The sequence below is a fragment of the Thalassophryne amazonica genome, chromosome 12 (assembly GCF_902500255.1).
Source record: "Thalassophryne amazonica chromosome 12, fThaAma1.1, whole genome shotgun sequence".
Classification (NCBI taxonomy): domain Eukaryota; kingdom Metazoa; phylum Chordata; class Actinopteri; order Batrachoidiformes; family Batrachoididae; genus Thalassophryne; species Thalassophryne amazonica.
In genome coordinates, this window is record NC_047114.1 from 904,172 (window position 1) to 930,503 (window position 26,332).

The window sequence follows — 26,332 nt, forward strand, 5'->3', positions numbered from 1 at the left end:
GGGCTCAGAGAGTACAACGTAGACAGAGCTCTCACTCTGACTTTAAAAATTTAACTGCTTTCAAAGAAACTATGGCAACACTGACACGCCCCCTCTTTAGTAACATTACAGTGATGATTTAAAAAAACATAAAAATTAATAAAAAAATAAAACATAGGGTAAAAAAATATTTATTCACCGATTCACCATCTTTAAAGAAATAAATAGGATGTCAAAAACATATAATTTAAACAAAACAAAAATAAATCTGATAATCATCACAAAAACATAAGTTCACTGATACATGACAGCAACAACAGTAATATTATTAACAATAATAAAATAAGAATGAAACAAGTCACAATAATGACAAATTGATTTAAAAATGTGACATTCGAATTAACTCAAAAGTTAAACTTTATGTAATGTAAATATGAGCTTTAAATTTATATAGCATCTTAATGATTATTAGCTATGTTATAAATCTCTGCACGAGGAAATGTGAATATTTTGAGAAAATTTAATATCCAACGTTTCTTAGGAAAACTAATCTACCCAATCAAAAATGTAGACGTTCCAAATAATAGAAGACTATGAAATATTTAGGTACAAATCAGGATATACTCGGTAATTATTCCTTTTTTTAAACTGGAATTTTAAGTGAACATTCTTGAAATTGTTAACATGAAATGAATCAGCATCAGACTTGACATGAAAAAAGTACCTTAAAATTATGAGACACTAATATGAATTTATGGTCTTGCTGAGTTGAATTTGCGAATTTGCGTTGAAAAAAATTAAACCGTGAGATAATATTTCATATTTTAAAATCCTGTGAGTTATTTTTTTTTCTCAGTTATCGGTTCTTTTTATTCCATCGGGTTATTTGTCAATTTGTTTCTCTGATTTGTCATTCTTCCGATTGTCAGGATTCGGCTCTTCTGAGCGCCTTTGAAGTTCGTCCGGTGTCCGTCGGTAAAGTGAGGAGAGTGAGTCCTCTTCCTCGGGGACGGTCTCTGCTGTCGGTATCAGTCAAAGTTCCGAGCCGCGGTTTAAGGCGCTTTGACCGGACAGCAGCGGCTTCAAACCCGCTCACCGGAGACCTTTCTGGGAGTTAATCCACCCCTGGAGTGTTTGGGTGTGTTTTTTGCTGCACCGAGCAGAGCAGGTAAGGCGTGAACTTTGACCGTATTTTCCTTTGGGACGTTCAGGAATGTTTAGCCAGGAAGCTAATTAGCTGGCTAACATTAGCCGCAGATTAGCTCCTGGATGCACTTTGTTCATGTTCAGTGTTGAAGAAAAACAGGTATAAATGGCAGGCGAGACTGTAAACGCTTGTTTAGAAAGTGGTCTGAAGTGTTTCCCGGAACGCTTTATAAATGAAGTCGTGGAACTCTAATCCCATGTGGGAATAACAGGTGTCATCAGATTATAAATTAGCATTTAGCTGTGCTGTGGGGATTCTGTCACGTGATACAACAGAGAAATCTATCTGCCGTCGATACACAGAAAAATAATTTCTCATAAATTTAACAATGGATTAAGAAGAAGAACATTTGGATCGAATTTATAAAGTTTGAGAGTTAGACTTTTGTCTTTTTCTCTCAATTTCAGTGTTTTAGCTTCTCATTATTGTTGGACTGAGGTCACTTTAAGAGTCAGAAAAAGGTGATGAACATTTTACCATGATTGAAGAAAAGATCAGAACTACAGTTACGATAATATCTTCATCATCGTCGTCATCTTCAGCCTCTTTTCCAGGTTCGGGTCGCGGGGGCAACAGCTCCAGCAGGGGACCCCAGACTTCCCTTTCCTGTGCCACAGTGACCACCTGTGACTGGGGGATCCCAAGGTGTTCCCTGGCCAATGTGGAGATATAATCTCTCCACCTAGTCCTGGGTCTTCCCCGGGGTCTCCTCTCAGATGGACATGCCTGGAACACCTCCCTTGGGAGGCGCCCAGGAGGCATCTTTACCAGATCCCCGAACCACCTCAGCTGGCTCCTTTCAACGCAAAGGAGCAGCAGCTCTACTTCGAGCTCCCAACGGATGACCGAACTTCTCACCCTTTCTCTAAAAGAGACACCAGCCACTCTCCTGAGGAAGCCTATTTCGGCCGCTTGTACCCGCGATCGAGTTCCTTCAGTCATGACCCAACCCTCATGACCATAGGTCAATCAATCAATCAATTTTTTTTATATAGCGCCAAATCACAACAAACAGTTGCCCCAAGGCACTTTATATTGTAAGGCCATACAATAATTATGTAAAACCCCAACGGTCAAAACGACCCCCTGTGAGCAAGCACTTGGCTACAGTGGGAAGGAAAAACTCCCTTTTAACAGGAAGAAACCTCCAGCAGAACCAGGCTCAGGGAGGGGCAGTCTTCTGCTGGGACTGGTTGGGGCTGAGGGAGAGAACCAGGAAAAAGACATGCTGTGGAGGGGAGCAGAGATCGATCACTAATGATTAAATGCAGAGTGGTGCATACAGAGCAAAAAGAGAAAGAAACAGTGCATCATGGGAACCCCCCAGCAGTCTACGTCTATAGCAGCATAACTGAGGGATGGTTCAGGGTCATCTGATCCAGCCCTAACTATAAGCTTTAGCAAAAAGGAAAGTTTTAAGCCTAATCTTAAAAGTAGAGAGGGTGTCTGTCTCCCTGATCTGAATTGGGAGCTGGTTCCACAGGAGAGGAGCCTGAAAGCTGAAGGCTCTGCCTCCCATTCTACTCTTACAAACCCTAGGAACTACAAGTAAGCCTGCAGTCTGAGAGTGAAGCGCTCTATTGGGGTGATATGGTACTACGAGGTCCCTAAGATAAGATGGGACCTGATTATTCAAAACCTTATAAGTAAGAAGAAGAATTTTAAATTCTATTCTAGAATTAACAGGAAGCCAATGAAGAGAGGCCAATATGGGTGAGATATGCTCTCTCCTTCTAGTCCCCGTCAGTACTCTAGCTGCAGAATTTTGAATTAACTGAAGGCTTTTTAGGGAACTTTTAGGACAACCTGATAATAATGAATTACAATAGTCCAGCCTAGAGGAAATAAATGCATGAATTAGTTTTTCAGCATCACTCTGAGACAAGACCTTTCTGATTTTAGAGATATTGCGTAAATGCAAAAAAGCAGTCCTACATATTTGTTTAATATGCGCTTTGAATGACATATCCTGATCAAAAATGACTCCAAGATTTCTCACAGTATTACTAGAGGTCAGGGTAATGCCATCCAGAGTAAGGATCTGGTTAGACACCATGTTTCTAAGATTTGTGGGGCCAAGTACAATAACTTCAGTTTTATCTGAGTTTAAAAGCAGGAAATTAGAGGTCATCCATGTCTTTATGTCTGTAAGACAATCCTGCAGTTTAGCTAATTGGTGTGTGTCCTCTGGCTTCATGGATAGATAAAGCTGGGTATCATCTGCGTAACAATGAAAATTTAAGCAATACCGTCTAATAATACTGCCTAAGGGAAGCATGTATAAAGTGAATAAAATTGGTCCTAGCACAGAACCTTGTGGAACGCCATAATTAACTTTAGTCTGTGAAGAAGATTCCCCATTTACATGAACAAATTGTAATCTATTAGACAAATATGATTCAAACCACCGCAGCGAGTGGTTTGAATCATCGACCCTGAGCCCACCAAACTGAAAACCCTCCCCCCAACTACACCTCAATATCCCGACCATGAATATCACAAACAGGATTGGTGACAAGGTGCAGCCCTGGTGGAGGCCAACCTCCACCAGAAATGAGTCCAACTTACTGCTGAGCACCCCAACACAGCTCTCACTTTGTGAGAACAGAGATTGGATGGCCCTGAGAAGGGACCCCCTCACTCCATACTCCCACAGTATCTCCCGGGGTACCCGATCATACGCCTTCTACAAGTCAACAAAGCACATGTAGACTGGATGGACATACTGTTCCATGACCAGGACTGAACCCGCATTGTTCCTGTTCAGAGGTACGACTATCGGCCGAACCCTCCTTTCCAGCACCCTGGAGTAGACTTTACCAGGGAGGCTGAGTAGTGTGATGCCCCTGTAGTTGGCACACACTTGCTGGTTCCCACACCCGCTCGGCGCCTCACACCCTGGGTAACTCCAGACAAGAATAAGGGTCAACCCCTATAAAGGAGAGTGGTTCCGGAGTCGAGGCTGTGCGTGGAGGCGAAGCCCACCAGATCTAACTGGTATTGCTCCACGTCCCGCACACGCTCCGGCTCCTTCCCCCACAAAAAGGTGACATTCCATACTCCCACCGCTAGACCCTGCCGCCCGGGTCTGGTCCACCGAGGCCCTTGACTTTCACTGCCACCCAAAGGACAGCGCACCCGACACCAGCGGTTCCCCCTGCGGGTGGTGAGCCCAAAAAGGTGGAGATGGAAGCACCATGTTGACTTTTCAAGCTGTGCCCGACTGGGCTCTGAGGCAAGCTTAGCCACCAGGTGCTCGCCGACGGGCCCTACATCCAGACCTGGCTTCAGATTGGGGCCCGGCCTTCCTCTGGGCTGGGTCACATTTCCTCTGCCTTGTTTAGTCATAGTGTCTTGTGAATCATGCTCAGTCTGGCATCTTGCCTGAGACCAATTTGCCATTGGAGACCCTACCAGGAGCACAAAGGCTCCAGACAACATAGCTCTCAGCTTCATAACGGCACACAGACCCCTCCACCACGATAAGGTGATCATTCCCGGAGAAGACGATCTCACGAGAATATCATGATTGATTTAATCTTGTGATGATTTATTCACGTTTAGCCTATAAAATGTGTAGTCACCTTTAGGAAACGTCCACACGGAAACAGGTTTAAGCATATCCACGTGTTTTGTATCATATTGGCATTTCGTCCCCACAGAAACAGCACTTTCGGTGGCTGAAATGATACTTTTCGAAAACCGGTCCCAGAGTGGGTAAATCTGAGAACTTTTCATCTGGATGAGCAATACGCATCTTATCTGAAACAATGTCATAGCCCCGCCTCCATAACCTCAGCCACTCACAATGAACAACATGTTGCTAGTACAGGGGTCGAATTAGTACGTGCATGTGCTAGTTTGTGCACGTATTATTCGAGCGGTGCACATAATTTTATACTGCACTAGCACTTGTGCAAGTAACTTTATCCAAGTTTTATCAACTATAAGCACCAGTAGAATGAAGCAATAATTAATAAATAAGAAAAAATAAACAATTTCCAGTGTGTTGTCTTCGTCTTCCCTGCGTTTTATGACTCACACATGGAGTGAGTTGCTGTGACGATTCGTTTGCGTGCGCATGTGAAAAAAAAACTGTCTGCTGGTGCTGCTTTTCCCTCAAACTCTGTCATAACCACACCGGGCCCACTTCGAGTTGCTTCCTATGGCATCATGACGACGCAGGAATGTTTGCGTCAGGTGCGTGCAGCAGGGGGGCAGAGAGGAAGTGAGAACGCAGGCTGCAGGTTCTCTGCACAGAGAAGTCAGAGTGCACAGTTTGTCTGCAGACAGACTGTGCACTCTGACTTCTCCTTTGTTCTTGTGCTGAGTTGCAGGTCTGCGCTCTGAGTACTGTTATAGTTTATCTTTCCTCCTTTGACTGCGAGATGCGCGCAAACGAACAGTCAGTGTTGTGTAGATGTCTGGAGTTACAGTTGATGTGGACATGTCCTGTGTCTGGCAATCAGTCTGTGAGCAGGACTTTTATGGATTTTATTTAAACACTTTTGTGAGAGAAGAAGAGCGAGGAGCTGCAGCTCCAATCAGCATTTTTTTCTCTGTGCTCTTTTTTAAGCGTGTAGTTTTACTGCATTGTGTACACAGTATAAAAACAATCCTGTGTGATTTATACTTCAGGAACAATGGAACACAGCAGGAATCATAAATTGGCATCAGGTAACGTTGTCTTGTGAGTGTGTGGCTTCCAGTCATGTTGAGTACCGTCCTGTTGTTCTGACTTGCGGAGTTTTAAGGTTGATATAAGACTGACTTTTGGTTGTGCAAGTAATTTTTTTTGTTACTAGCACCAGTGCAAGTAGGTTAAAAAATGTATTTCGACCCCTGGCTGCAGGAGCTGCAGCAAATAACTAGGGCTGCCACGACTAGTCGATTAGTCACGACTATGTCGACTATTGGAACCGTCGACAACTAATTTATTTGTCCACGAGTCGTTTATTTTATTTAAGTCTTTGTTTTTCTCTCGATTCATAGTTTTACACAGCAAGCCGTCCTGCTGTCATTTGGACGTTCAAATTTTGGGAAAGACAGCCGATTAACACAGTGGCCGCCTAAAATGCGCAGTTCACCGACGGAGCTGTCGGTGTGTGTGTGTGTGTGAGCGAGCGAGCGCACACACACACTGGCTGCAGACTGCGAGCGAGGGAGGGAGTTTCCTGAACGGAGGCACGAGGTGTTAGGTTCTGCTGAGAACCATCAGTGCACTTGAGACAGCGAGCGCGGAGCACAGAGAGAGAATTTTAACCCGAGAGAACATGTTAAAAACAACACACAACAAAACCAAACCGTGGAGCTGCCTTTACTTTTCTTTCCACTTTCTCTACCCGCGCGGTTCTGATGGCGCCGACCTGTTGGCACCATGTGCGCGTCGTATACCGAATTTATGAGATCATGACATGAAATAAATTTTGATTCTGATTTTTGTTATTTTTCAAAGTTATTATAAGCTGCAGCTATATGTTTTATTCATTTCAAAGAGAGTTACCTCTTATTTTATCCTAATTTATTTACACAAACAATATGGGGAGTCAAATCAGCCTGCATTGTTCTGTTCAGTTTATATCAAAGTTTTCCTGCACATGTCCGTGTAGTTTTTTCCTTCTTTATAAGAGTTTGGTGTTTGCATTTGCTCCACAAAGTTTTAAAACACAATAAATGTTCACACTTTTCTTTATAGCCGTTCTGTAATTTCAGAAATGCAACAGAAACAACCACAAATCAGAAAAAGTTGGGACTATATGTAAAATGAAGATGAAAATAAAAATGTTGCACTATTCCCAGTTTCTCCACTCACAGAAGCCAAATGTTCTTGGTGGCTTCCCTCACTTGTCTCCTTCCAGCATGGACATTTAGTTTTTGAGAAACTGCCTACCTGACACAGATTTACTATAAAGTACCACACTGTTTGTATTTCTGAATGATTGATGTAAATGAAGCCTAAGAAATAGTCACTGATTTGGAAATGTTCATGTTTTCATCCCTTGACATTTCTCAGAAAATGCTGTGCAGGCCTTAATTTAGGAAATTACGTATGATCTGACTTGTCGACTAATTGCAAAAATAATCGTTGACTAGTGGACTATCAAAATAGTCGTTTGTGGCAGCCCTACAAATAACTGGAGCTGCAGGAGCTCCAGTTTGAGGACCTCCTCTCCTGTTCACGCGCGCACATATAAACAAAGAAAAGAGGAAAAAAAAAATAAACTGGCTGCCGCTGTGGTTCCTCGCTCTCTCTCCCCTCAAACTCTGTCATAATTGTGTTATAAACCAGTCACCATTAGTTTTATTATACATCTGTGTAGTTAATAAATAAAATCTTCACGGACAATTCGCTCGCACGCGCACGTGAAAAAAAAAAAACAAAACTGTCTGCTGCTGCTGCTGCTCTCCCCTCAAACTCTCCCCAGAGAGGAAGAGTCTGACACATCAGAGGAGGAGTTTTAAGGTTGATATAAGACTGACTTTTGGTTGTGCAAGTAATTTTTTTTGTTACTAGCACCAGTGCAAGTAGGTTAAAAAATGTATTTCGACCCCTGCTGTTAACAGTGTATCATACTTTTTTAAATTATTTTTTTTTCTTCGTGGATCAAATGGTAAATGAGCTGCATTTATATAGCACTTTTCCATCTGCATCAGACATTCAAAGCATTTTACAATAATGCCTCACATTCACCCTGATGTCAGGCTGCTGCCATGCAAGGTACTCACTACTCACCGGGAGCAACTAGAGGATTCAGGACCTTGCCCAAGGGCCGGTAGTTATTTTCCGGTAAGGCTGAGAATTGAACCGAGGATCCTCTGATCTCAAGCCCAATGCTTAACCACAAGACCATCACCTCCCCCATATTCATTAATGGGTTTTATGCTGAAGAGACGACAGGTGTCTGTGGTGAAGAAATGGTGCGCTGTGACGCTAATAAAATTATTGCAGGAGTTAGGGTTAGTTATTTTTTTGATTTTGTTGTTAGGACAAAGCACTGTCATCCTCTGGTTCAGACTGAGAAACAGTTTAATCCTCACACGACCACTCATACAGACTCTGTTTCAAATATTTATTTATTTAGCTCTCTTCCGCAGTGTTCTAGCTGCGGTTAGCGGCAAATTTCTGCCCGGCTCTCTGCTTCAAATTGTCTGTTCGTTGAACACAGATTTTCTGAAAAATTAACTGAATTTTTGCAGAAAATGTGTGCTAAAAAGTTAGCTGCTTCACTGTTCTGCGGTTGTAAAACACCAGCTCAGCGTGCGGCAGAGGAGGAGGAGCTGAACAGAGATTCTGTCTGCTGAAAGGGAAAAAGTCTTCATTAAATCCATTAAAATCCTGACCGTCAATGATAATATTTATTTTACAGTTGAAAGGCTTTGTGTTTACCAAAGGTTTGACCTTTGCGCAGCATTTAAACAGCGAGAGAGAAAGAAAAAGAGCAAGAGATGGAGGGCGAGAGAGAGACAGGCAGACACAGTGCTGTCTTTTCTCTTTAAGTCTATAAAAATAAGGCTATAAAAGTCTATAAAAATAAAAGTACTTAATTCTTTCATTAAAACATCAAATCTAGTCTTTCATCTTAGATACACCTTCTGGCAAATTGTAGCTGAACTTTCAGGTCTCCTTTTAAGAAAATCGTCATATAAAATCAGCAATAATAAATAAATAAATGTGTGTGTGTGTCTCGAAGTAGAAACTGCGATCTGGTAGAATCAGAGATTCCCAGATCCCGGGGGAGGTTGGAGACATGGAGTCCGAGTGGACCATGTTCTCCACCTCCATTGTTGATGCGGCCGCTTGTAGCTGTGGTCGCAAGGTCTGTGGTGCCTGTCATGGCGGCAGTCCCCGAACCACGGTGGTGAACACCGGAAGTAAGGGATGCCGTCAAGCTGAAGAAGGAGTCCTACTTATCTTTGTTGGTAGGCGGGACCCCAGAGGCAGCTGACAGGTACTGGCAGGCCAAGCGTGCCGCAGCCCATGCGGTCGCAGAGGCAAAAACTCAGGTCTGGGAGGAGTTCGGGGAGGCTATGGAGGAGAACTATCGGTCGGCCTCGAAGAGATTCTGGCAAACCGTCTGACGCCTCAAGAGGCGGAAGCAGCTCTCCACCGGCACTGTTTACGGTGCTGGTGTGGAGCTGTTGACCCTGACTGGGGGTGTTGTCGGGCGGTGGAAGGAGTACTTCGAGGATCTCCTCAATCCCATCATCACGTCTTCCGAAGAGGAAGCAGAGACTGGGGACCCAGAGGCGGACTCATCCATTACCCAGGCAGAAGTCAATGAGGTGGTTAGAAAGCTCCTCGGTGTCAAGGCTCCTGGGGTGGATGAAATCCGTCCTGAGTACCTTAAGTCTCTGGATGTTGTGGGACTGTCTTGGCTGACACGTCTCTGCAACATCGCGTGGCGATCGGGGACAGTGCCTCTGGATTGGCAGACCGGGGTGGTGGTCCCTCTGTTTAAGAAGGGGGACCGGAGGGTGTGTTCCAACTATAGGGGGATCACTCCTCAGCCTCCCCGGTAAGGTCTATTCCAGAGTACTGGAGAGGAGAATTCGACCGATGGTCGAACCTCGGATTCAGGAGGAGCACTGTGGTTTTCGTCCTGGTCGCAGCACACTGGAACAGCTCTACACGCTCCATCGGGTGCTCGAGGGTTCATGGGAGTTCGCCCAACCAGTCCACATGTGTTTTGTGGATCTGGAGAAGGCGTTCGACCGTGTCCCTCGGGGCACCCTGTGGGGAGGGGTCCGGGTCCTTTGCTAAGGGCTATCCGGTCCCTGTACGACCGCAGCAGGAGCTTGGTTTGCATTGCCGGTAGTAAGTCAAGCCTGTTTCCATTGCATGTTGGCCTCTGCCAGGGCTGTCCTTTGTCACCGGTTCTGTTCATTATTTTTATGGACAAAATTTCTAGGCGCAGCCAGGGTGTAGAGGGGGTCTGTTTTGGGAACAACAGAATCTCGTCTCTGCTGTTTGCGGACGATGTGGTTCTGTTGGCTTCGTGAAATCAGGACCTTCAGCGTGCACTGGGGTGGTTTGCAGCCGAGTGTGAGGCGTTCGGGATGAAAATCAGCACCTCCAAATCCGAGGCCATGGTTCTCGACCGGAAAAAGGTGCTTTGCCCTCTTCAGGTCGGTGGAGTGTCCTTACCTCAAGTGGAGGAGTTTAAGTATCTCGGGGTCTTGTTCACGAGTGAGGGACGGATGGAGCGTGAGATTGATAGACGGATTGGTGCAGCGTCTGCAGTGATGCCGTCGCTGTATCGGACCGTCGTGGTGAAGAGAGAGCTGAGTAGGGGGGCAAAGCTCTCGATTTACCGATGGATCTACGTTCCGATCCTCACCTATGGTCATGAGATTTGGCTCATGACCGAAAGAACGAGATCGCGAGTACAAGCGGCCGAGATGAGTTTCCTCCGCAGGGTGGCTGGGCGCTCCCTTAGAGATAGGGTGAGGAGCTCAGTCACTCGGGAGGAGCTCGGAGTCGAGCCGATGCTCCTCCACGTCGAAAGGAGTCAGTTGAGGTGGCTCGGGCATCTTTTCCGGATGCCCCCTGGACGCCTCGCTGGAGAGGTGTTCTGGGCACGTCCCATTGGGAGGAGGCCCCAGGGAAGACCCAGGACACGCTGGAAGGATTACATCTCTCGGCTGGCTGGGAAACGCCTTGGGGTTCCCCCCGAGGAGCTGGGGGAGGTGTGTGTGGATCAAGAGGTCTGGGCGGCTTTGCTTGAGCTGCTGCCCCCGAGCAAGCACTTGGAGAAAGTGGGAAGGGAAAAACTCCTTTTTAACAGGAATAAACCTCCAGCAGACACACACACACACATCCATATATATATGTCTGCTGGAGGTTTATTCCTGTTAAAAAGGAGTTTTTCCTTCCCACTGTCTCCAAGTGCTTACTGGTTTTTCTGTAATTATTGTATGGCTTTTGCCTTACAATATAAAGAGCCTTGGGACAACTGTTTGTTGTGATTTGGTGCTATATAAATAAAATTGATTTGATGTGTGTGGGTGTGTGTATGTGTGTATATATAGCTGCTTACACCCCTGCTTAAATGTGTTTATCACCGGCCCCTGTAGTTCGCCGTCACACTGCAGTGATCGGCTGACAAAAGCATACAAGTAAGTTTATAAGGATGTTGTTTGTAATACCTTTGCGATTACATTCACCCCACATTTGTCCCGTTTTAGTTCAACTCAGTTTGATTAACTCAGTTTATGTAGTAAGATCAGATGTATTTCACAACTCTTTTTAAGGATATGTATTTGCTAATTTCACAAAGGTTTAATTCTTGATTGCATTTTTTGAACTTGAAAATTCTCTGTTATAAAGTCAAGAGGTGAGTTTGGCAACTTGGTGAGAAAAACAGACCCAACCAATGACAAGAAGTTGGACTGATGGTCGTCGATACCATACAGTGACTACGTTTACATGCAGCCAATAACCGTTTCATAACCGGAATATTAGCAGTAACCCGTCTGCGCACAGCCATGTAAACACCCGTAAAAACCCGAATATGCTCATATTCCGGTTTTTAAAAACCCAAATAAGACCCCTGGGTTTCTCCTTTTCTAACCCGAAGATCGGGTCATATAAACGCGCATCGGGATATCCCCATAGAAAGGAACGTTATTTTGTGTTCTGTGCATGTCCTATCCGCAAGGAATCTTGGTCTTTTGAGTACAGCAACTACATGTATGCGGCGCGCGCAACCCACCGGACACCACAGAAGCGGAGATGAACAGCGCATTGTGTTCTGCGTCCTTATCAGGTGGGCCGGTCGCTGCACCCGCATCACTGCGATTGCTCTGCCTGCGATGCGCTTACTGAGTCTGCGGGTTCGCTAAATGCCACAGCGGGCCACTCACACCACCCCCTCCTCTCTGCTGCGCGGTGCTGCGCCAAATCTGGCAACAGGTCCAGAGACTGCACTCGCTGTTTTGATGCGGAGGCAGCCCGCAGGAGAGAAAAGTGAGAAAATGTTCATGCCTGTTTGAGAAAAGTGTGTAGTGAGGGGTTTTCCACGAAGCAGGATTACATGAAGCAGGATTTGCATGAACACCAGACCAAATTGAGCAGCGGTGGAAGACGTGCGTCGCTGTTTTGATGGGGATATTCCAAATGATATCACTGACCATGTATACAGGAGTAACTCTGTCTGCTTAAGCATGTAAACGGGTTATTCCTAATGATTCAGAAACCAGAATATTGACCTTAACCTCAATATTAACGGCATGTAAACGTAGTCTGTCTCTCCTCAATGTGCCCCCCCAGTCAGAAAACCATCCATCGTTCCAGGCTCCTTCTGGACCATGTGTGTGACTGTTGACACGAGGCCTGCAGCTATCGAATATTTTTGGAATCGAGTGTTCTCTTAATTATTTTATTGATTAATCAAGTAGTCTGATGATAAATATTTTTGTGTTTTTAAACCATATCAGTAGTGGCAGGGCTCTCCGTAAGCAGTGGCACAATGTTGATGTACCAGCATGCAGAGTTGTAATTTTAGGGTGTTCCCTCTCTCTCTGTTGGCCTAAAATCATCAGCGTTTATTTGTCTGTCTGTTAGCAGGACTACGTAAAAACTACTGAGCAGATTTTGACAAAATTTTCACCACAGATAGATATTAGGCTATGGAACAATCCATTAAATGTTGGAGGTAATCTGGATCCAAATCCGGATTCTGGAACAAGATTTCACTTTATGTTTTGAAGGATGGCCAGCAGGCTGTTCCAGCAATATCAAATATTTTATGTCTATTACCTACAACCCGCGTAGAATGTCTCAAACCTAAACCTACTTCCAGGCATCTTATATATATTACTCTGGAACCACCCCTAAATCCAAGTAGTCCAACTGTCAACCCCACTGTACATTAAATTAAAAATTAAGTTCTCTCTCCCTCTCCCTCCCTCCTTGCTGAACAAACTTGGAACTTTTTCGAAACACGAAGCCTTTCAACTGTAAATTAAGCTGTAAATTTCAAAATGTATCATCAGCGACGCTCATGTGACAAACTCTGAATTACCACTGAAGGATTTTAATGGATATTATTTCCCTTTCAGCTGTCCTCCTCAGCTGTACGCTGCGTTTCACAGCCTCAGGATGTTGAAATGGCTAACTTGTCAGCACACATTTTCAGCAACAATTCAGTTCAATTTTTGAAAAATCCGTGCTCGACGAACAGTCAGTTTGAACCTGAGAGCCAGGCGGAAAATTTGCCGCTGCCCTCGGCTTTGAACACGGAGAGCTCTGTCAAACAGCTCGGCTCCAGAAACCTCCCCCTCCCCTCCTCGCCTCAGCAACAAACAAAGCAGAGAGCAGCATCAGCAGCTGAGAGGTTTCACAATGGCTCCTCTACGGTATCGGAAAACGTTGTGGGTTGGATCAGTATTTTCTGATACGTTCTCAGGGTGCAGGACTACTTTGTGTCCCTAGGGTGAATAAAAAGTCTGCGGGTCACAGAGCTTTCTCTTATCGTGCCTCTGTTCTGTGGAATGATCTCCCTGCGTCAATAAAACAGTCAGATTCTGTGGAGACTTAAGACACGCTTATTTTCCCTTTCGTATGGCTAGCATACTGGCATAGTATAGTTCTACACTTTTCACTCTTTTAATTCATTTTATTAGTAAACGGAGCGTGCCACGGCCTCAACTTCACCTAAATTCTGTGTCTTTCAGTGAAGCTTAGGGCTGATGGCTGGCAATCACCTTAATATTTCCTGTTTTTCTTGGTGTTTAATGCTGACAAATTATACTGTATTTGTTGCCTTTCTGATGCCTGATTCTGTTTTGTTTTTTTTTTTCCTCTCTGTTTGAGGTGCAGCTCCATCCAGAGATGGGTGTGGCGTCTGTTTCTGTAACCCTCCTGTCCTGTTCACAGCAACATTTCCCATGTGTTTGTTTTGCGAATTGTTTTGTAATTTGTGTCTGTATCATGGCCCAAGCAGAGGGTCATCCCTCTGAGTCTGGTCTGCTTGAGGTTTCTTCCTCAGAGGGAGTTTTTTTCTTCCCACTGTTGCCTGTGTTCTTGCTCTGGGGGTTGGTAACGTTAGACCTTGTGTGAAGCGCCCTGAGGCAACTTTGTTGTGATTTGGCGCTATATAAATGAAAATAAACTCATTTGAAATTGAGTTCCAAAGCTCCTGTCAAAAGTAGGAAATCTCAGAAGTGAGTGAAGATTGAACAAGTTAATGCATTAATGTGCCATAAATACTCCCATTGTTCCATTTGAATTGAGACTGAGAATTATTATTTTTGAGTTTTTTTGAATTATCATTTACTACGTACTTTTCTGAACCACAATATGTTTTTGTTTGTTTGTTTATTTATTTTTGATTAAAGGTCGGGAGCACAACACAAGTTGTGTGAAAAGACTGAGGTGGAAGAATTGACCTGACCCACCAAAATGTTTTTTGGGGACATTTTTTTTGATGGGTAAATAGACCGGAAAATGCACCTGAGATCTCAAATGTTTCTGGGGAAGACCCCCTGCCAGGGGCTTCAGGCCTATGGCCCTTGCCAAAGATTCTCATTTTTTTTTTTTGTCTCAGAGTGATGCTGAAAAACTAATTCATGCATTTATTTCCTCTAGGCTGGACTATTGTAATTCATTATTATCAGGTTGTCCTAAAAGTTCCCTAAAAAGCCTTCAGTTAATTCAAAATGCTGCAGCTAGAGTACTGACGGGGACTAGAAGGAGAGAGCATATCTCACCCGTATTGGCCTTCATTGGCTTCCTGTTAATTCTAGAATAGAATTTAAAATTCTTCTTCTTACTTATAAGGTTTTGAATAATCAGGTCCCATCTTATCTTAGGGACCTCGTAGTACCATATCACCCCAATAGAGCGCTTCGCTCTCAGACTGCAGGCTTACTTGTAGTTCCTAGGGTTTGTAAGAGTAGAATGGGAGGCAGAGCCTTCAGCTTTCAGGCTCCTCTCCTGTGGAACCAGCTCCCAATTCAGATCAGGGAGACAGACACCCTCTCTACTTTAAGATTAGGCTTAAAACTTTCCTTTTTGCTAAAGCTTATAGTTAGGGCTGGATCAGGTGACCCTGAACCATCCCTTAGTTATGCTGCTATAGACGTAGACTGCTGGGGGGTTCCCATGATGCACTGTTTCTTTCTCTTTTTGCTCTGTATGCACCACTCTGCATTTAATCATTAGTGATCGATCTCTGCTCCCCTCCACAGCATGTCTTTTTCCTGGTTCTCTCCCTCAGCCCCAACCAGTCCCAGCAGAGGACTGCCCCTCCCTGGGCCTGGTTCTGCTGGGGTTTCTTCCTGTTAAAAGGGAGTTTTTCCTTCCCACTGTAGCCAAGTGCTTGCTCACAGGGGGTCGTTTTTGACCGCTGGGGTTTTACATAATTATTGTATGGCCTTGCCTTACAATATAAAGCGCCTTGGGGCAACTGTTTGTTGTGATTTGGCGCTATATAAAAAAATTGATTGATTGATTGATGGCCCACTTTCATCACTGTTCTAAGTGCAGCATTTTTAAAGAAGGTTCTTGGTGTTTTATGTGGTGCTGCTGGTGCGTTTCTCAGCCTGAACTGAGGGAAGCCACCAACAAGAAGAAAAAGAATGTATTTTAAATGCTGAAAGTCCTTTCTGCAATTATTTTATTAGCGTCACAGTGCTCCATTTATTCGCGATCAGCATTCACCTCAGCATCCATCTCCTCACCTTCACCTTTCTCCTGGCAATGACAATAAATTCCATTAATGATCCACCAAGAACCAAAAAAAGTAAAACAGCGGCATTAATTATGAGCGGTTGAGGTTTGAGAAGCAGGGCTATGACATCATTTCAGAACCGTTCCATATTGCTTATCCACATGTTCTGTATTTATCCACTCTGTGACCCACTTTCAAAACGTAGCGTTTTTGGCCACCATATACAAGACTAGTTGCGAGGGAGCTGCCTTCTCTTTTTCATTTAAATTTGTTTTTATTGTATTTACTGGTTTGGGAGGTCCTATGGACTTGGACTGAAAATACAGTCTATAAACCTGACACACACATAAAAGCTTTTAAATACAGCTGTTATTTTCAGATTTGCTAAAAGGTTTTGTATGTGTATTTAAAGAGGATACAAACTTGACACAAGTAAGAAAAACTTTTACAACTCTGGTATTGAAAAGGCCACAATGGTCAGATATAAAATTTCAGTAGAAAGTAGAGAATGTCAGTGTGGTGAATGTTGACCTTATTTCTGTTTTCGTCATAGCTCTGCCCAGGAAGCCATGATGGTAAATATCTTCTTGAGGTGAGCTCCCTGCCGGTCAGTCAGAGGCGTCATGGCAGATTTGCCTATTGCCCCGGGCCAGGTCTACATCGAGGTGGAATATGACTACGAATACAAGTCCAAAGACCGCCTGATAACCATCCGCCAGGGAGAATGCTACATGCTGGTCAAGAAAGCCAATGAGGACTGGTGGCAGGTGAGGAAGGAGGAGGGCACGAAGGCTTTCTATGTCCCGGCACAGTACGTGAGAGAAGTCCGTAAAGCGCTTATGCCCCCTCCCAAACCTCTCCAGCCCCCTGCTGCAGCCACCAGCAACACACAGCCACAAATGGGGGCAGCAGTCCGGGTCAAACCAAATCATCTGGACCTGGACAGTTCCAGTGAGAACCTTCAGAGGCGTGAATCCAGCTATCGGCACTCTCCCTCCGCGCAGTCTGGCTCCTCTGGCCGTTTCTCACCCCCCAGCCAGACCAGGAACTCCAACCTGCAGCAACCCCCCACCACCCCCAACGAGCACGATCGAGCCCTGGCTAATGTTTTTGTTGAAGGCGGTGGGACGCAACCCATGCAGAGAGGCAGTTCCTCTAGCACTCTGCCCCACACCCAAGCTCGGTCGCCGGAGCTAATTAGAGCGCCACTGGACGTGGACAGCACCCAACTGTGTGACTCTGCCGGCGAAGACAGACGCACCAATGACTCTGAGTCGGGAGATGAGCTGAGCAGCAGTTCGACTGAACATCTGCAGGTAGAGTGAGCACCGTCACTGCCGCTGTGACTGGTTGGAGTGGCTCAGGTTTCTTTGGCTTCCTGGAGAGTATGTAGGCGACCATTCACACTCTGAGAGGGTTGTCCTACCTCGTCCATCTTGCTGTTCCTGTCTTTGGTTGATGTGTAAGACTTCATGTTGGCACAGTAGATTATCAACAAAATGAAGAATATTAAATTCTGCATTAATTATTCTTTCGTTTTTTGACTGTCAGTTATGATTGATGTATAATGAAACGCATCACAAATACAACAGCAACAGCAAAGAGATTTCTGATGTCTGCCAGTCCAGATCTGGATCACCTCCAAAATTCAATGGAGTCTTCCATGGCCTAATATCCATCTGTGGTGAAAATTTGGTGAGAATCTGTGCAGTAGTTTTGACGTAATCCTGCTAACAGACAGACGTACAAATAAATAAAAGCCAATGATTTTGTTACGTCCTTGGTGGGGTAATTAAGCGGCAGACGCCAGCGCAGCTGGTTCTTGATGGAAGCCGGTCATCCTCCCTGTGAGAGAAGTGAGTTGTGTAGTTTGCGTGTTTGCAGCTGATGTCACACTGAGCCGTGCAGCATTCTTTCTCCACGTTGATGTGTAACCACGTCCCCAGTGAAGCATTACAAAGTTTGCTTCATGCAGTTTAGAAAGATGGTTCTGAAGTGCGTAGCAGCTGGATTTACCCGTTAGAGAGAAGAGAAGGCCGGATTGTCATTTCACAGACTTCCAGCTGATGCAGAACAGAGAGAGAAGCCGCGAGCTGCACTTTGACATACAAGTGGAGAACACGAAAAGAACCATGGAAACCTGCAAAAACCAGCCACGTAACACAGTGAAGACTTTGTTGAAGGTAAATACTTTCTCACTTTGCTCACATGCAGATCCCCATGTCTTGATAAAATTTATTAGCAGCAGAAATTTGACATCTGACAGATGAACACTGACATTAGCGGCAAGTATTTTCTGATTTCCAGATATTTGCTGTGAGGTGGTTATGTGTGTTGCCGATGCAGTACTCTCCCAGGGCTGCTGCAACTGCAGAAATGAAACATTTATAGGAATGAGACTCTCTCATGCTTTCAGGGTTTGTTTGGTATGTTTCTTGGGTTCTGCTGCAATGGGTTTGTGTCAGAGGAACAGTTACTGAGCCAGACTAAGACGGGCAGGATCACTTGTGAGTGAGCATCAGCTTTGACATTTTGGCCATGTGGTGTGTTTCTCTGAGCATGATCCAGCATGCAGGTGCCGGAGTACGGACGACATCAGTGCCAGGAGACATCCAAGGGGACACCCGTGTTTCATGTGCTTGCAGCAAATAGATGGTTATTTTGGAGATGTAGCGATGGACCACGTATCTGCTTGGGTGGTTTCCATCCTGGACCCAAGGAGGTTCTGTGGTATTGTGGATGCAGTGAAGCACGGTACCAGCACACACTCCCAGACTTCAGCTGACTTGACTCCACATCCAGAAGTTCCTTAGACTCAGCTGAACATCTACACAAAATATGGGTTATGCTGCAAGCCTGAGCTCCTCAGGTTTTTCCTGATGCCAGCCTTTGTGCGTAGCGTGGAGACGGTCTACTTGCTCAGACGGCACTGGAAGGTGACTGAAGTCGTCCTTTTTTAGTCTTCAAGTACGACAAGCACATGAAGTTTTTGGTGTTGCACAGTACTCACTGGATTCGCTTGGGTAACTCCAGCCGGTAATGTTTGTGTCGCCCGCCCACGGGTTATGTAGTGTAATGTGCAGGTTATCTACTTAGCCAAAAGCAGTACCTGTTTATAGCTGGGAGGACTGGGTAGTGTAGGTGAGGACATCTATGGGTACTGGGAACCAGGTCTACATTGGTCTACATGCTAGTAGCCCAACTCCTATGCAGCTGAGCGACCTAACATACCGCGAAGGACGCCTCGTACTGTTGCTGTTGTTTCTGTACTTTATACCAGTTGTGTGTTAAATCTGTGTCCACGCTGCGTTTGCTTCGTGTTGTTGAGAGGGGTGGCTCTGTACCACCCGATCCTCAGGAACCTCCAAGAAGTGCCTGCACAGTCCTTTTGACAGCAGCCAGAGTGTGGTACACACGTGTCATAAGATTGTCTTCATGATGGAAAGCTTCAGAACAGCAAGAAATGTTTTTTTTTTTTGTTAGTTTTTAATGTGTAACATTTTCCTGTTTCCTTTTGAAAACTTTTCACACCCTTCTGGGGTCAGTCCACATACTCAGAATATCCCTCAGTGGGCAGCGCCGGGCAGCTGACTGGGTCGGTGTTGGTGGCAGGATATTTGACTAGTTTCTCTTGCATTTTGTGTGTGGACTGTAGTTAGTGTATAAGGTGGTGTTTGAAGGAAAGATTGATTGGTGCAAGCGGTCCAATCTCTCCGTCTGGTGCCTTCCTGTCGGTGGGTGTTTGTCCCTACAGGCCGTTCATTCAGCTCTTTCTGATAAGCTGTGCGAGGGCAGCTGCAGAGGACCAGAACTCGTTGCCAGACTCTTATCTCCGGTGTTCAACCTGACACCGGGGTCCACTTTGTCATCAGTTTTCTGATTAGCAGCCACTGCTGTTCCCGTCTCCTCCAGCTGCAGAATTCTCTGTCTGCTCTTTTTATTGTACTCTCTCAAAATACTACCAAAGTTTGTTTGCATTGTAACAACAAGTATTTAACTGCTGAGTGTAAAGTGTCTTTCAGTGTTTTTTGGACACGCATGCTGTCGTGTAGTGTTCACAGGAAGAATTTATGCCTTTCTTTTATGTGTTCTTGCAAATATGTTCTGCTGAAAGCTCTGTCAAAGTGACGTCTCGCTTTTATCGTCACAGTGGTGGTGCTAATGATTCCAGCTGGACTCTGGTCCGTTCCAGAAATTGGGCTGCGGTTTCTTGGTGTTAGCTGCATACGTAGTGGATGGAAAGTAAATGAGCTGTATCTGATACAGAGTCACCAAATGCTTTGCAGTGATGTTTCAGATTTAACCACCATCACTCTGTGCTGCTGTGAAAGAGCTCCACTTGAGATGTTTAGGTTATCTACAACTTTGTCTTTTCAGTAACAGGCTGCAGGCCGCGCGTTACTACAGACTGTCACATCCTCCTCATCACTGACAACAACAACAAAAAGCCCTTTTCAGTTATGCATATTTAATGAGGTTCAAATGAATCATACTCTGATCCGAGCACATGACAATGACAGACTTGTTCTACATTGGAAAGTCCTGCTGTCGCCTGAGTCGCACACCACTGTCCTCACATTTTAATGGACTTCACTGACTAATTATTATTATTAGGGATTCAAGCATCAGTGGTTCAGAGCACCCCATTATAATTTTTCAGGATTTTTCTTCTTTTTCTTACATAAAAGTAGGCCTACCTGTAGCTCAGGGAACAGGAAACCTACAAAAGAGAGAAGTGAACCGTGGTGAAGCGTTGTCTCCCAGCTCATTGCTTAAATGGTAAATTGACTGCATTTACGAGGTCTGTTAGAAAAGTATTGGACCTTTTTATTTTTCCAAAAACCATATGGATTTGAATCACATGTGATTGCATCAGACAAGCTTGAACCTTCGTGCGCATGCGTGAGTTTTTTCACGCCTGTCGGTTGCGTCATTCGCCTGTGAGCAGGCTTTGAGTGAGCACTGGTCCACCCCTCTCGTCATTTTTTATTGCGAATAAATGTCTGAACGATTTGGAGCTTTGCTGCATCAATTTCTTTCCAGAAACTGTGAGAGACCTCCAGGTGGACACCGTTCGGAAAATTAATATGGCTTTCAGGGACGATTTTATGGGGATTATACAGATTAATGAGCGTTACTGCCGCTTTAAGGACGGCGCACAACTGCTGAGAGCGCGGCGTGCTCCCAGCGCCGATCGACATGCTCAGACCCCGCTGAAACAACCAGATCATTTCCAACGTGAAGGCTTTGTTGATCCGGGACCTCATCTGACTTTCACAAAAGGGCAGAAGGCGTGGACATCAGTACTTTTTCGGCACATTCCACCATTACAGGAGTTTTTTTTCATGGAAAGAAAAGCGGAGGGACGCGCCACGGAGCCGTTCATTACGCGGGACAAAACCACCTCGGTGTTGGTCTCACAGGACGGCTTTGAGATGGCTTTCAGATGGATTCCGGTTGCTTTTCAGTCATGTGATTATCCGATTGTGATTGTGCATGAGCTGGACATGCCCCAACATGTCCTGGAAGGCTTCATCATGGCGTTGCTTTGCGCCATGCCGCTCCTCTTTCCATGACAAAAACTCCTGTAACAGTGGAATGTGCCGTTCATTTCTAAACTGGACGCTGTCTTGATCCGGTATGTCGTCTGACTAGCACAGGAATTGTGAAAAGACGTGGACATCAGCACTTTTTCAGCACATTAAGACAGACGTGCGGAGGAGTCACATGGCGCAAAGCAACGGCATGATGAAGCCTTCCAGGACATGTTGGGGCATGACCATAAATCGTAAATCCACTTTTTCATGATATTCTAATTATATGACCAGCACCTGTATGTATGTATGTATGTATGTTTTGGGCTGCATCTAGTTCTGTTAACCTGATATTTCTTTTTCAAATTCTCCCATTTTTTTGCATCCAGCCCCATTGACAGATAATATCAGTCTGTCAGGACGTCAGGTTGTGTGTTACACATGTCTGTGTAGATATTTTCCAACTTCTCCTCATTTTCTGCCTCATTTTCTTATTTGGAGTCGAGTGTGTTCAGGGCTCCCTGTTTGTTTACTAAATACACACACGTGTTACAGACCTGGAAATCCAACAGCAGGGGGCGCTATTTTCCAAAGATTTATGAACATACAAATTAACGTGCTTATCCTTTATCATGATTTTCTCCATTGTGAGATATAAAAGTGTCTGTGCATGTGTGTATGTGCATTATAACGCCTCGGCGTACGAGCAAAGTTACGATATTCTTCAGAACGACAATATACACAACATGCATCCAGCAGCATACACGTTGCTGTCGTTGACAACTGCCTGTAAAGTTTTTGGCAAGTTAAAACTTTCTAAACAGCGTAATTTGTAATGAAAGCCGCTTTCATTTGTGCGGCTCTGATCGCCATGTTTGTTTCTTTGTAAACAGCGGTAAGCTCCTCCTACCCCTCCAAATGGAGTGTGCATCCAGATTCACTCCGTTTGAAGGGGTTTGTAGCCCTCCGCCTCGCTCCAAAAAGAGAATTGAGACACCCTTCTGTCTCTCATGCCCGCACAAAATGGAGGGGAAGGGGTAAGAGGAAAGCCCCTTTCACACCGGGGTTGCTCCCAGTTTCTCCCGGTTGCGTTATGCGTCGTTATGACGACGCCACGTGGAAGCAACCTAGTGGTGAGACGATGCAGCTCGCCACCACAACAGCGCGAGGGGCGCAAACAAAAATTAAACATGTTTAATTTTTTTTGCATCCTGTGCTCGACGCAGAATTAAGTGGTTTCAGCGCAAGTCAGAGCAACAGGACAGTACTCAGCGTGACTGGAAGCCACAGACTCACAAGACAATGTTACCCAATGCCAATTTGATTCCTTCTGTGTTCCATTGTTCACAAAGTATAAATCACGCAGGATTGCTTTTATACCGTGTACTCAATGCAGTAAAAACTACACGCTTAAAAAAAAAAAAAGACCACAGGAAAAAACAATGCTGACTGCAGCTCCTCTCTGTGTGGAGCTGTCTGGTGAAGAGGGGCACTGTGAAGCAGCTTCTTCTCTTACAAATGTGTTTAAATAAAATCAATAAAAGTCCTGCTCACAGACTGATTGCCAGAGACATCCAGTAAAAAGTCCAGACATCTCCAGTCCACTCACGGACTGTTCATTCACGCGCGCATGTTAACATCCATCCATCCATCCATTTTCTTCCGCTTTATCCGGAGTCGGGTCACGGGGGCAGCAGCTCAAGCAAAGCCGCCCAGACCTCCCGATTCACACACACCTCCCCCAGCTCCTCCGGGGGAACCCCAAGGCGTTCCCAAGCCAGCCGAGAGATGTAGTCCCTCCAGCGTGTCCTGGGTCTTCCCCGGGGCCTCCTCCCAATGGGACGTGCCCGGAACACCTCTCCAGCGAGGCATCCAAGCGGCATCCGGAAAAGATGCCAGAGCCACCTCAACTGACTCCATTCGACGTGGAGGAGCAGCGGCTTGACTCCGAGCTCCTCCCGAGTGACCGAGCTCCTCACCCTATCTCTAAGGGAGTGCCCAGCCACCCTGCGGAGGAAACTCATCTCGGCCGCTTGTACTTGCGATCTCGTTCTTTCGGTCATGAGCCAAATCTCATGACCATAGGTCAATAGTCAATCAATTTATATAGCGCCAAATCACAACAAACAGTTGCCCCAAGGTGCTTTATATTGTAAGGCAAAGCCATACAATAATTACGGAAAAAACCCCAACGGTCAAAATGACCCCCTGTGAGCAAGCACTTGGCAACAGTGGGAAGGAAAAACTCCCTTTAACAGGAAGAAACCTCCAGCAGAACCAGGCTCAGGGAGGGGCAGTCTTCTGCTGGGACTGGTTGGGGCTGAGGGAGAGAACCAGGAAAAACACATGCTGTGGAGGGGAGCAGAGATCAATCACTGATTAAATACAGAGTGGTGCATACAGAGCAAAAAGAGAAAGAAACACTCAGTGCATCATGGGAACCCCCCAGCAGTCTAAGTCTATAGCAGCATAACTAAGGGATTGTTCAGGGTCACCTGATCCAGCCCTAACTATAAAGCTTTAGCAAAAAGGAAAGTTTTAAGCCTAATCTTAAAAGTAGAGAGGGTGTCTGTCTCCCTGATCCGAATTGGGAGCTGGTTCCACAGGAGAGGAGCCTGAAAGCTGAAGGCTCTGCCTCCCATTCTACTCTTACAAACCCTAGGAACTACAAGTAAGCCTGCAGTCTGAGAGCGAAGCACTCTATTGGGGTGATATGGTACTATGAGGTCCCTAAGATAAGATAGGACCTGATTATTCAAAACCTTATAAGTAAGAAGGAGAATTTTAAATTCTATTCTAGAATTAACAGGAAGCCAATGAAGAGAGGCCAATATGGGTGAAATATGCTCTCTCCTTCTAGTCCCCGTCAGTACTCTAGCTGCAGCATTTTGAATTAACTGAAGGCTTTTCAGGGAACCTTTAGGACAACCTGATAATAATGAATTACAATAGTCCAGCCTAGAGGAAATAAATGCATGAATTAGTTTTTCAGCATCACTCTGAGACAAGACCTTTCTAATTTTAAGAACAACAGAACCACATCATCCGCAAACAGCAGAGACGAGATTCTGTGGTTCCCAAACCAGCCCCCCTCTACACCCTGGCTGCGCCTAGAAATTCTGTCCATAAAAATACTGAACTGAACCGGTGTCAAAGGGCAGCCCTGGCGGTGGCCAACGTGCACTGGAAACAGGTTTGACTTACTACCGGCAATGCGAACCAAGCTCCTGCTGCGGTCATACAGGGATCGGATAGCCCTTAGCAAAGGACCCCAGACCCCATACTCCTGGAGCACTCCCCACAGGGTGCCCCGAGGGACACGGTTGAACGCCTTCTCCAGATCCACAAAACACATGTGGACTGGTTGGGTGAACTCCCATGAACCATCGAGCATCCGATGGAGCGTGTAGAACTGGTCCAGTGTGCCGCGACCAGGAGAAAACCACACTGCTCCTGCTGAATCCAAGGTTCGACCATCGGTCGAATTCTCCTCTCCAGTACTCTGGAATAGACCTTACCGGGGAGGCTGAGGAGTGTGATCCCCCTATAGTTGGAACACACCCTCCGGTCCCCCTTCTTAAACAGAGGGACCACCACCCCGGTCTGCCAATCCAGAGGCACTGTCCCCGATCGCCACGCGATGTTGCAGAGGCGTGTCATTCAAGACCGTTCCCTCAACATCCAGAGACTTAAGGTACTCAGGACGGATTTCATCCACCCCAGGAGCCTTGCCACCGAGGAGCTTTCTGACCACCTCGGTGACTTCGGCCTGGGTAATGGATGAGTCCGCCTCTGAGTCCCCAGTCTCTGCTTCCTCTTGGAAGACGTGATGATGGGATTGAGGAGATCCTCGAAGTACTCCTTCCACCGCCCGACAACATCCCCAGTCAGGGTCAACAGCTTTCCATCCGCACCGTAAACAGTGCTGGTGGAGAGCTGCTTCCGCCTCCTGAGGCGTCGGACGGTTTGCCAGAATCTCTTCGAGGCTGACCGATAGTCCTCCTCCATAGCCTCCCCGAACTCCTCCCAGACCCGAGTTTTTGCCTCTGTGACTGCACGGGCTGCGGCACGCTTGGCCTGCCGGTACCTGGCAGCTGCCTCTGGGGGTCCCACCTACCAACAAAGATAAGTAGGACTCCTTCTTCAGCTTGACGGCATCCCTTACTTCCGGTGTCCACCACCGAGTTCGGGGATTGCCGCCACGACAGGCACCATAGACCTTGCGACCACAGCTACGAGCGACCACATCGACAATGGAGGTGGAGAACATGGTCCACTTGGACTCCATGTCTCCAACCTCCCCCGGGATCTGGGAGAAGCTCTCCCGGAGGTGGGAGTTGAAGACCTCATTGACAGAGGGTTCCGCCAGTCGTTCCCAGCAGACCCTCAAGATACTTTTGGGCCTGCCAGGTCTGACCGGCTTCCTCCCCTCCCAGCGGATCCAACTCACCACCACGTGGTGATCGGTCGACAGCTCTGCCCCTCTCTTCACTCGAGTGTCCGAGACACGTGGCCGAAGGTCAGATGATACGACTACAAAGTCGATCATCGACCTCCGGCTCAGGGTGTCCTGGTGCCATGTGCACTTATGGACACCCTTGTGCTCCAACATGGTGTTCGTGATGGACAAACTGTGACTAGCACAGAAGTCCAACAACTGAACACCACTCGAGTTCAGATCGGGGAGGCCGTGCTTCCCGATCACCCCCCTCCAGGTCTCACTGTCGCCGCCCACGTGGGCATTGAAATCCCCCAGGAGAACAATGGAGTCCCCAGTCGGAGTACCCCTCCCAGGGACTCCAGGAAGGTCGGGTACTCTCCACTGCTGCTCGGCCCGTAGGCCGAGACAACCATGAGAGACCTGTCCCCGACCCGAAGGCGTAGGGACGCTACCCTCTCGTTCACCGGAGTGAACTCCAACCCATGGCTACTGAGCTGGG

The 26,332-nt window shown here is 46.1% G+C and overlaps 1 protein-coding gene across 1 annotated transcript; it reads left to right on the top strand.

Annotated features, from left to right (window-relative positions):
• The first annotated feature begins 996 nt into the window (after nucleotides 1–996).
• LOC117521807 (rho GTPase-activating protein 12-like) lies at nucleotides 997–17,198 on the top strand. The gene is made up of 2 exons (XM_034183155.1): nucleotides 997–1,147; nucleotides 16,412–17,198. Exon 2 carries the CDS (start codon nucleotides 16,482–16,484, stop codon nucleotides 17,181–17,183), a length of 702 nt encoding a protein of 233 aa, XP_034039046.1. The 5' UTR covers nucleotides 997–1,147; nucleotides 16,412–16,481; the 3' UTR covers nucleotides 17,184–17,198.
• Nucleotides 17,199–26,332: the final 9,134 nt, after the last annotated feature.

What these genes read in the sequence shown, in the direction of transcription:
- LOC117521807 (XM_034183155.1), top strand. Translation starts at nt 16,482, where the DNA reads ATGGCAGATTTGCCTATTGCCCCGGGCCAGGTCTACATCGAGGTGGAA.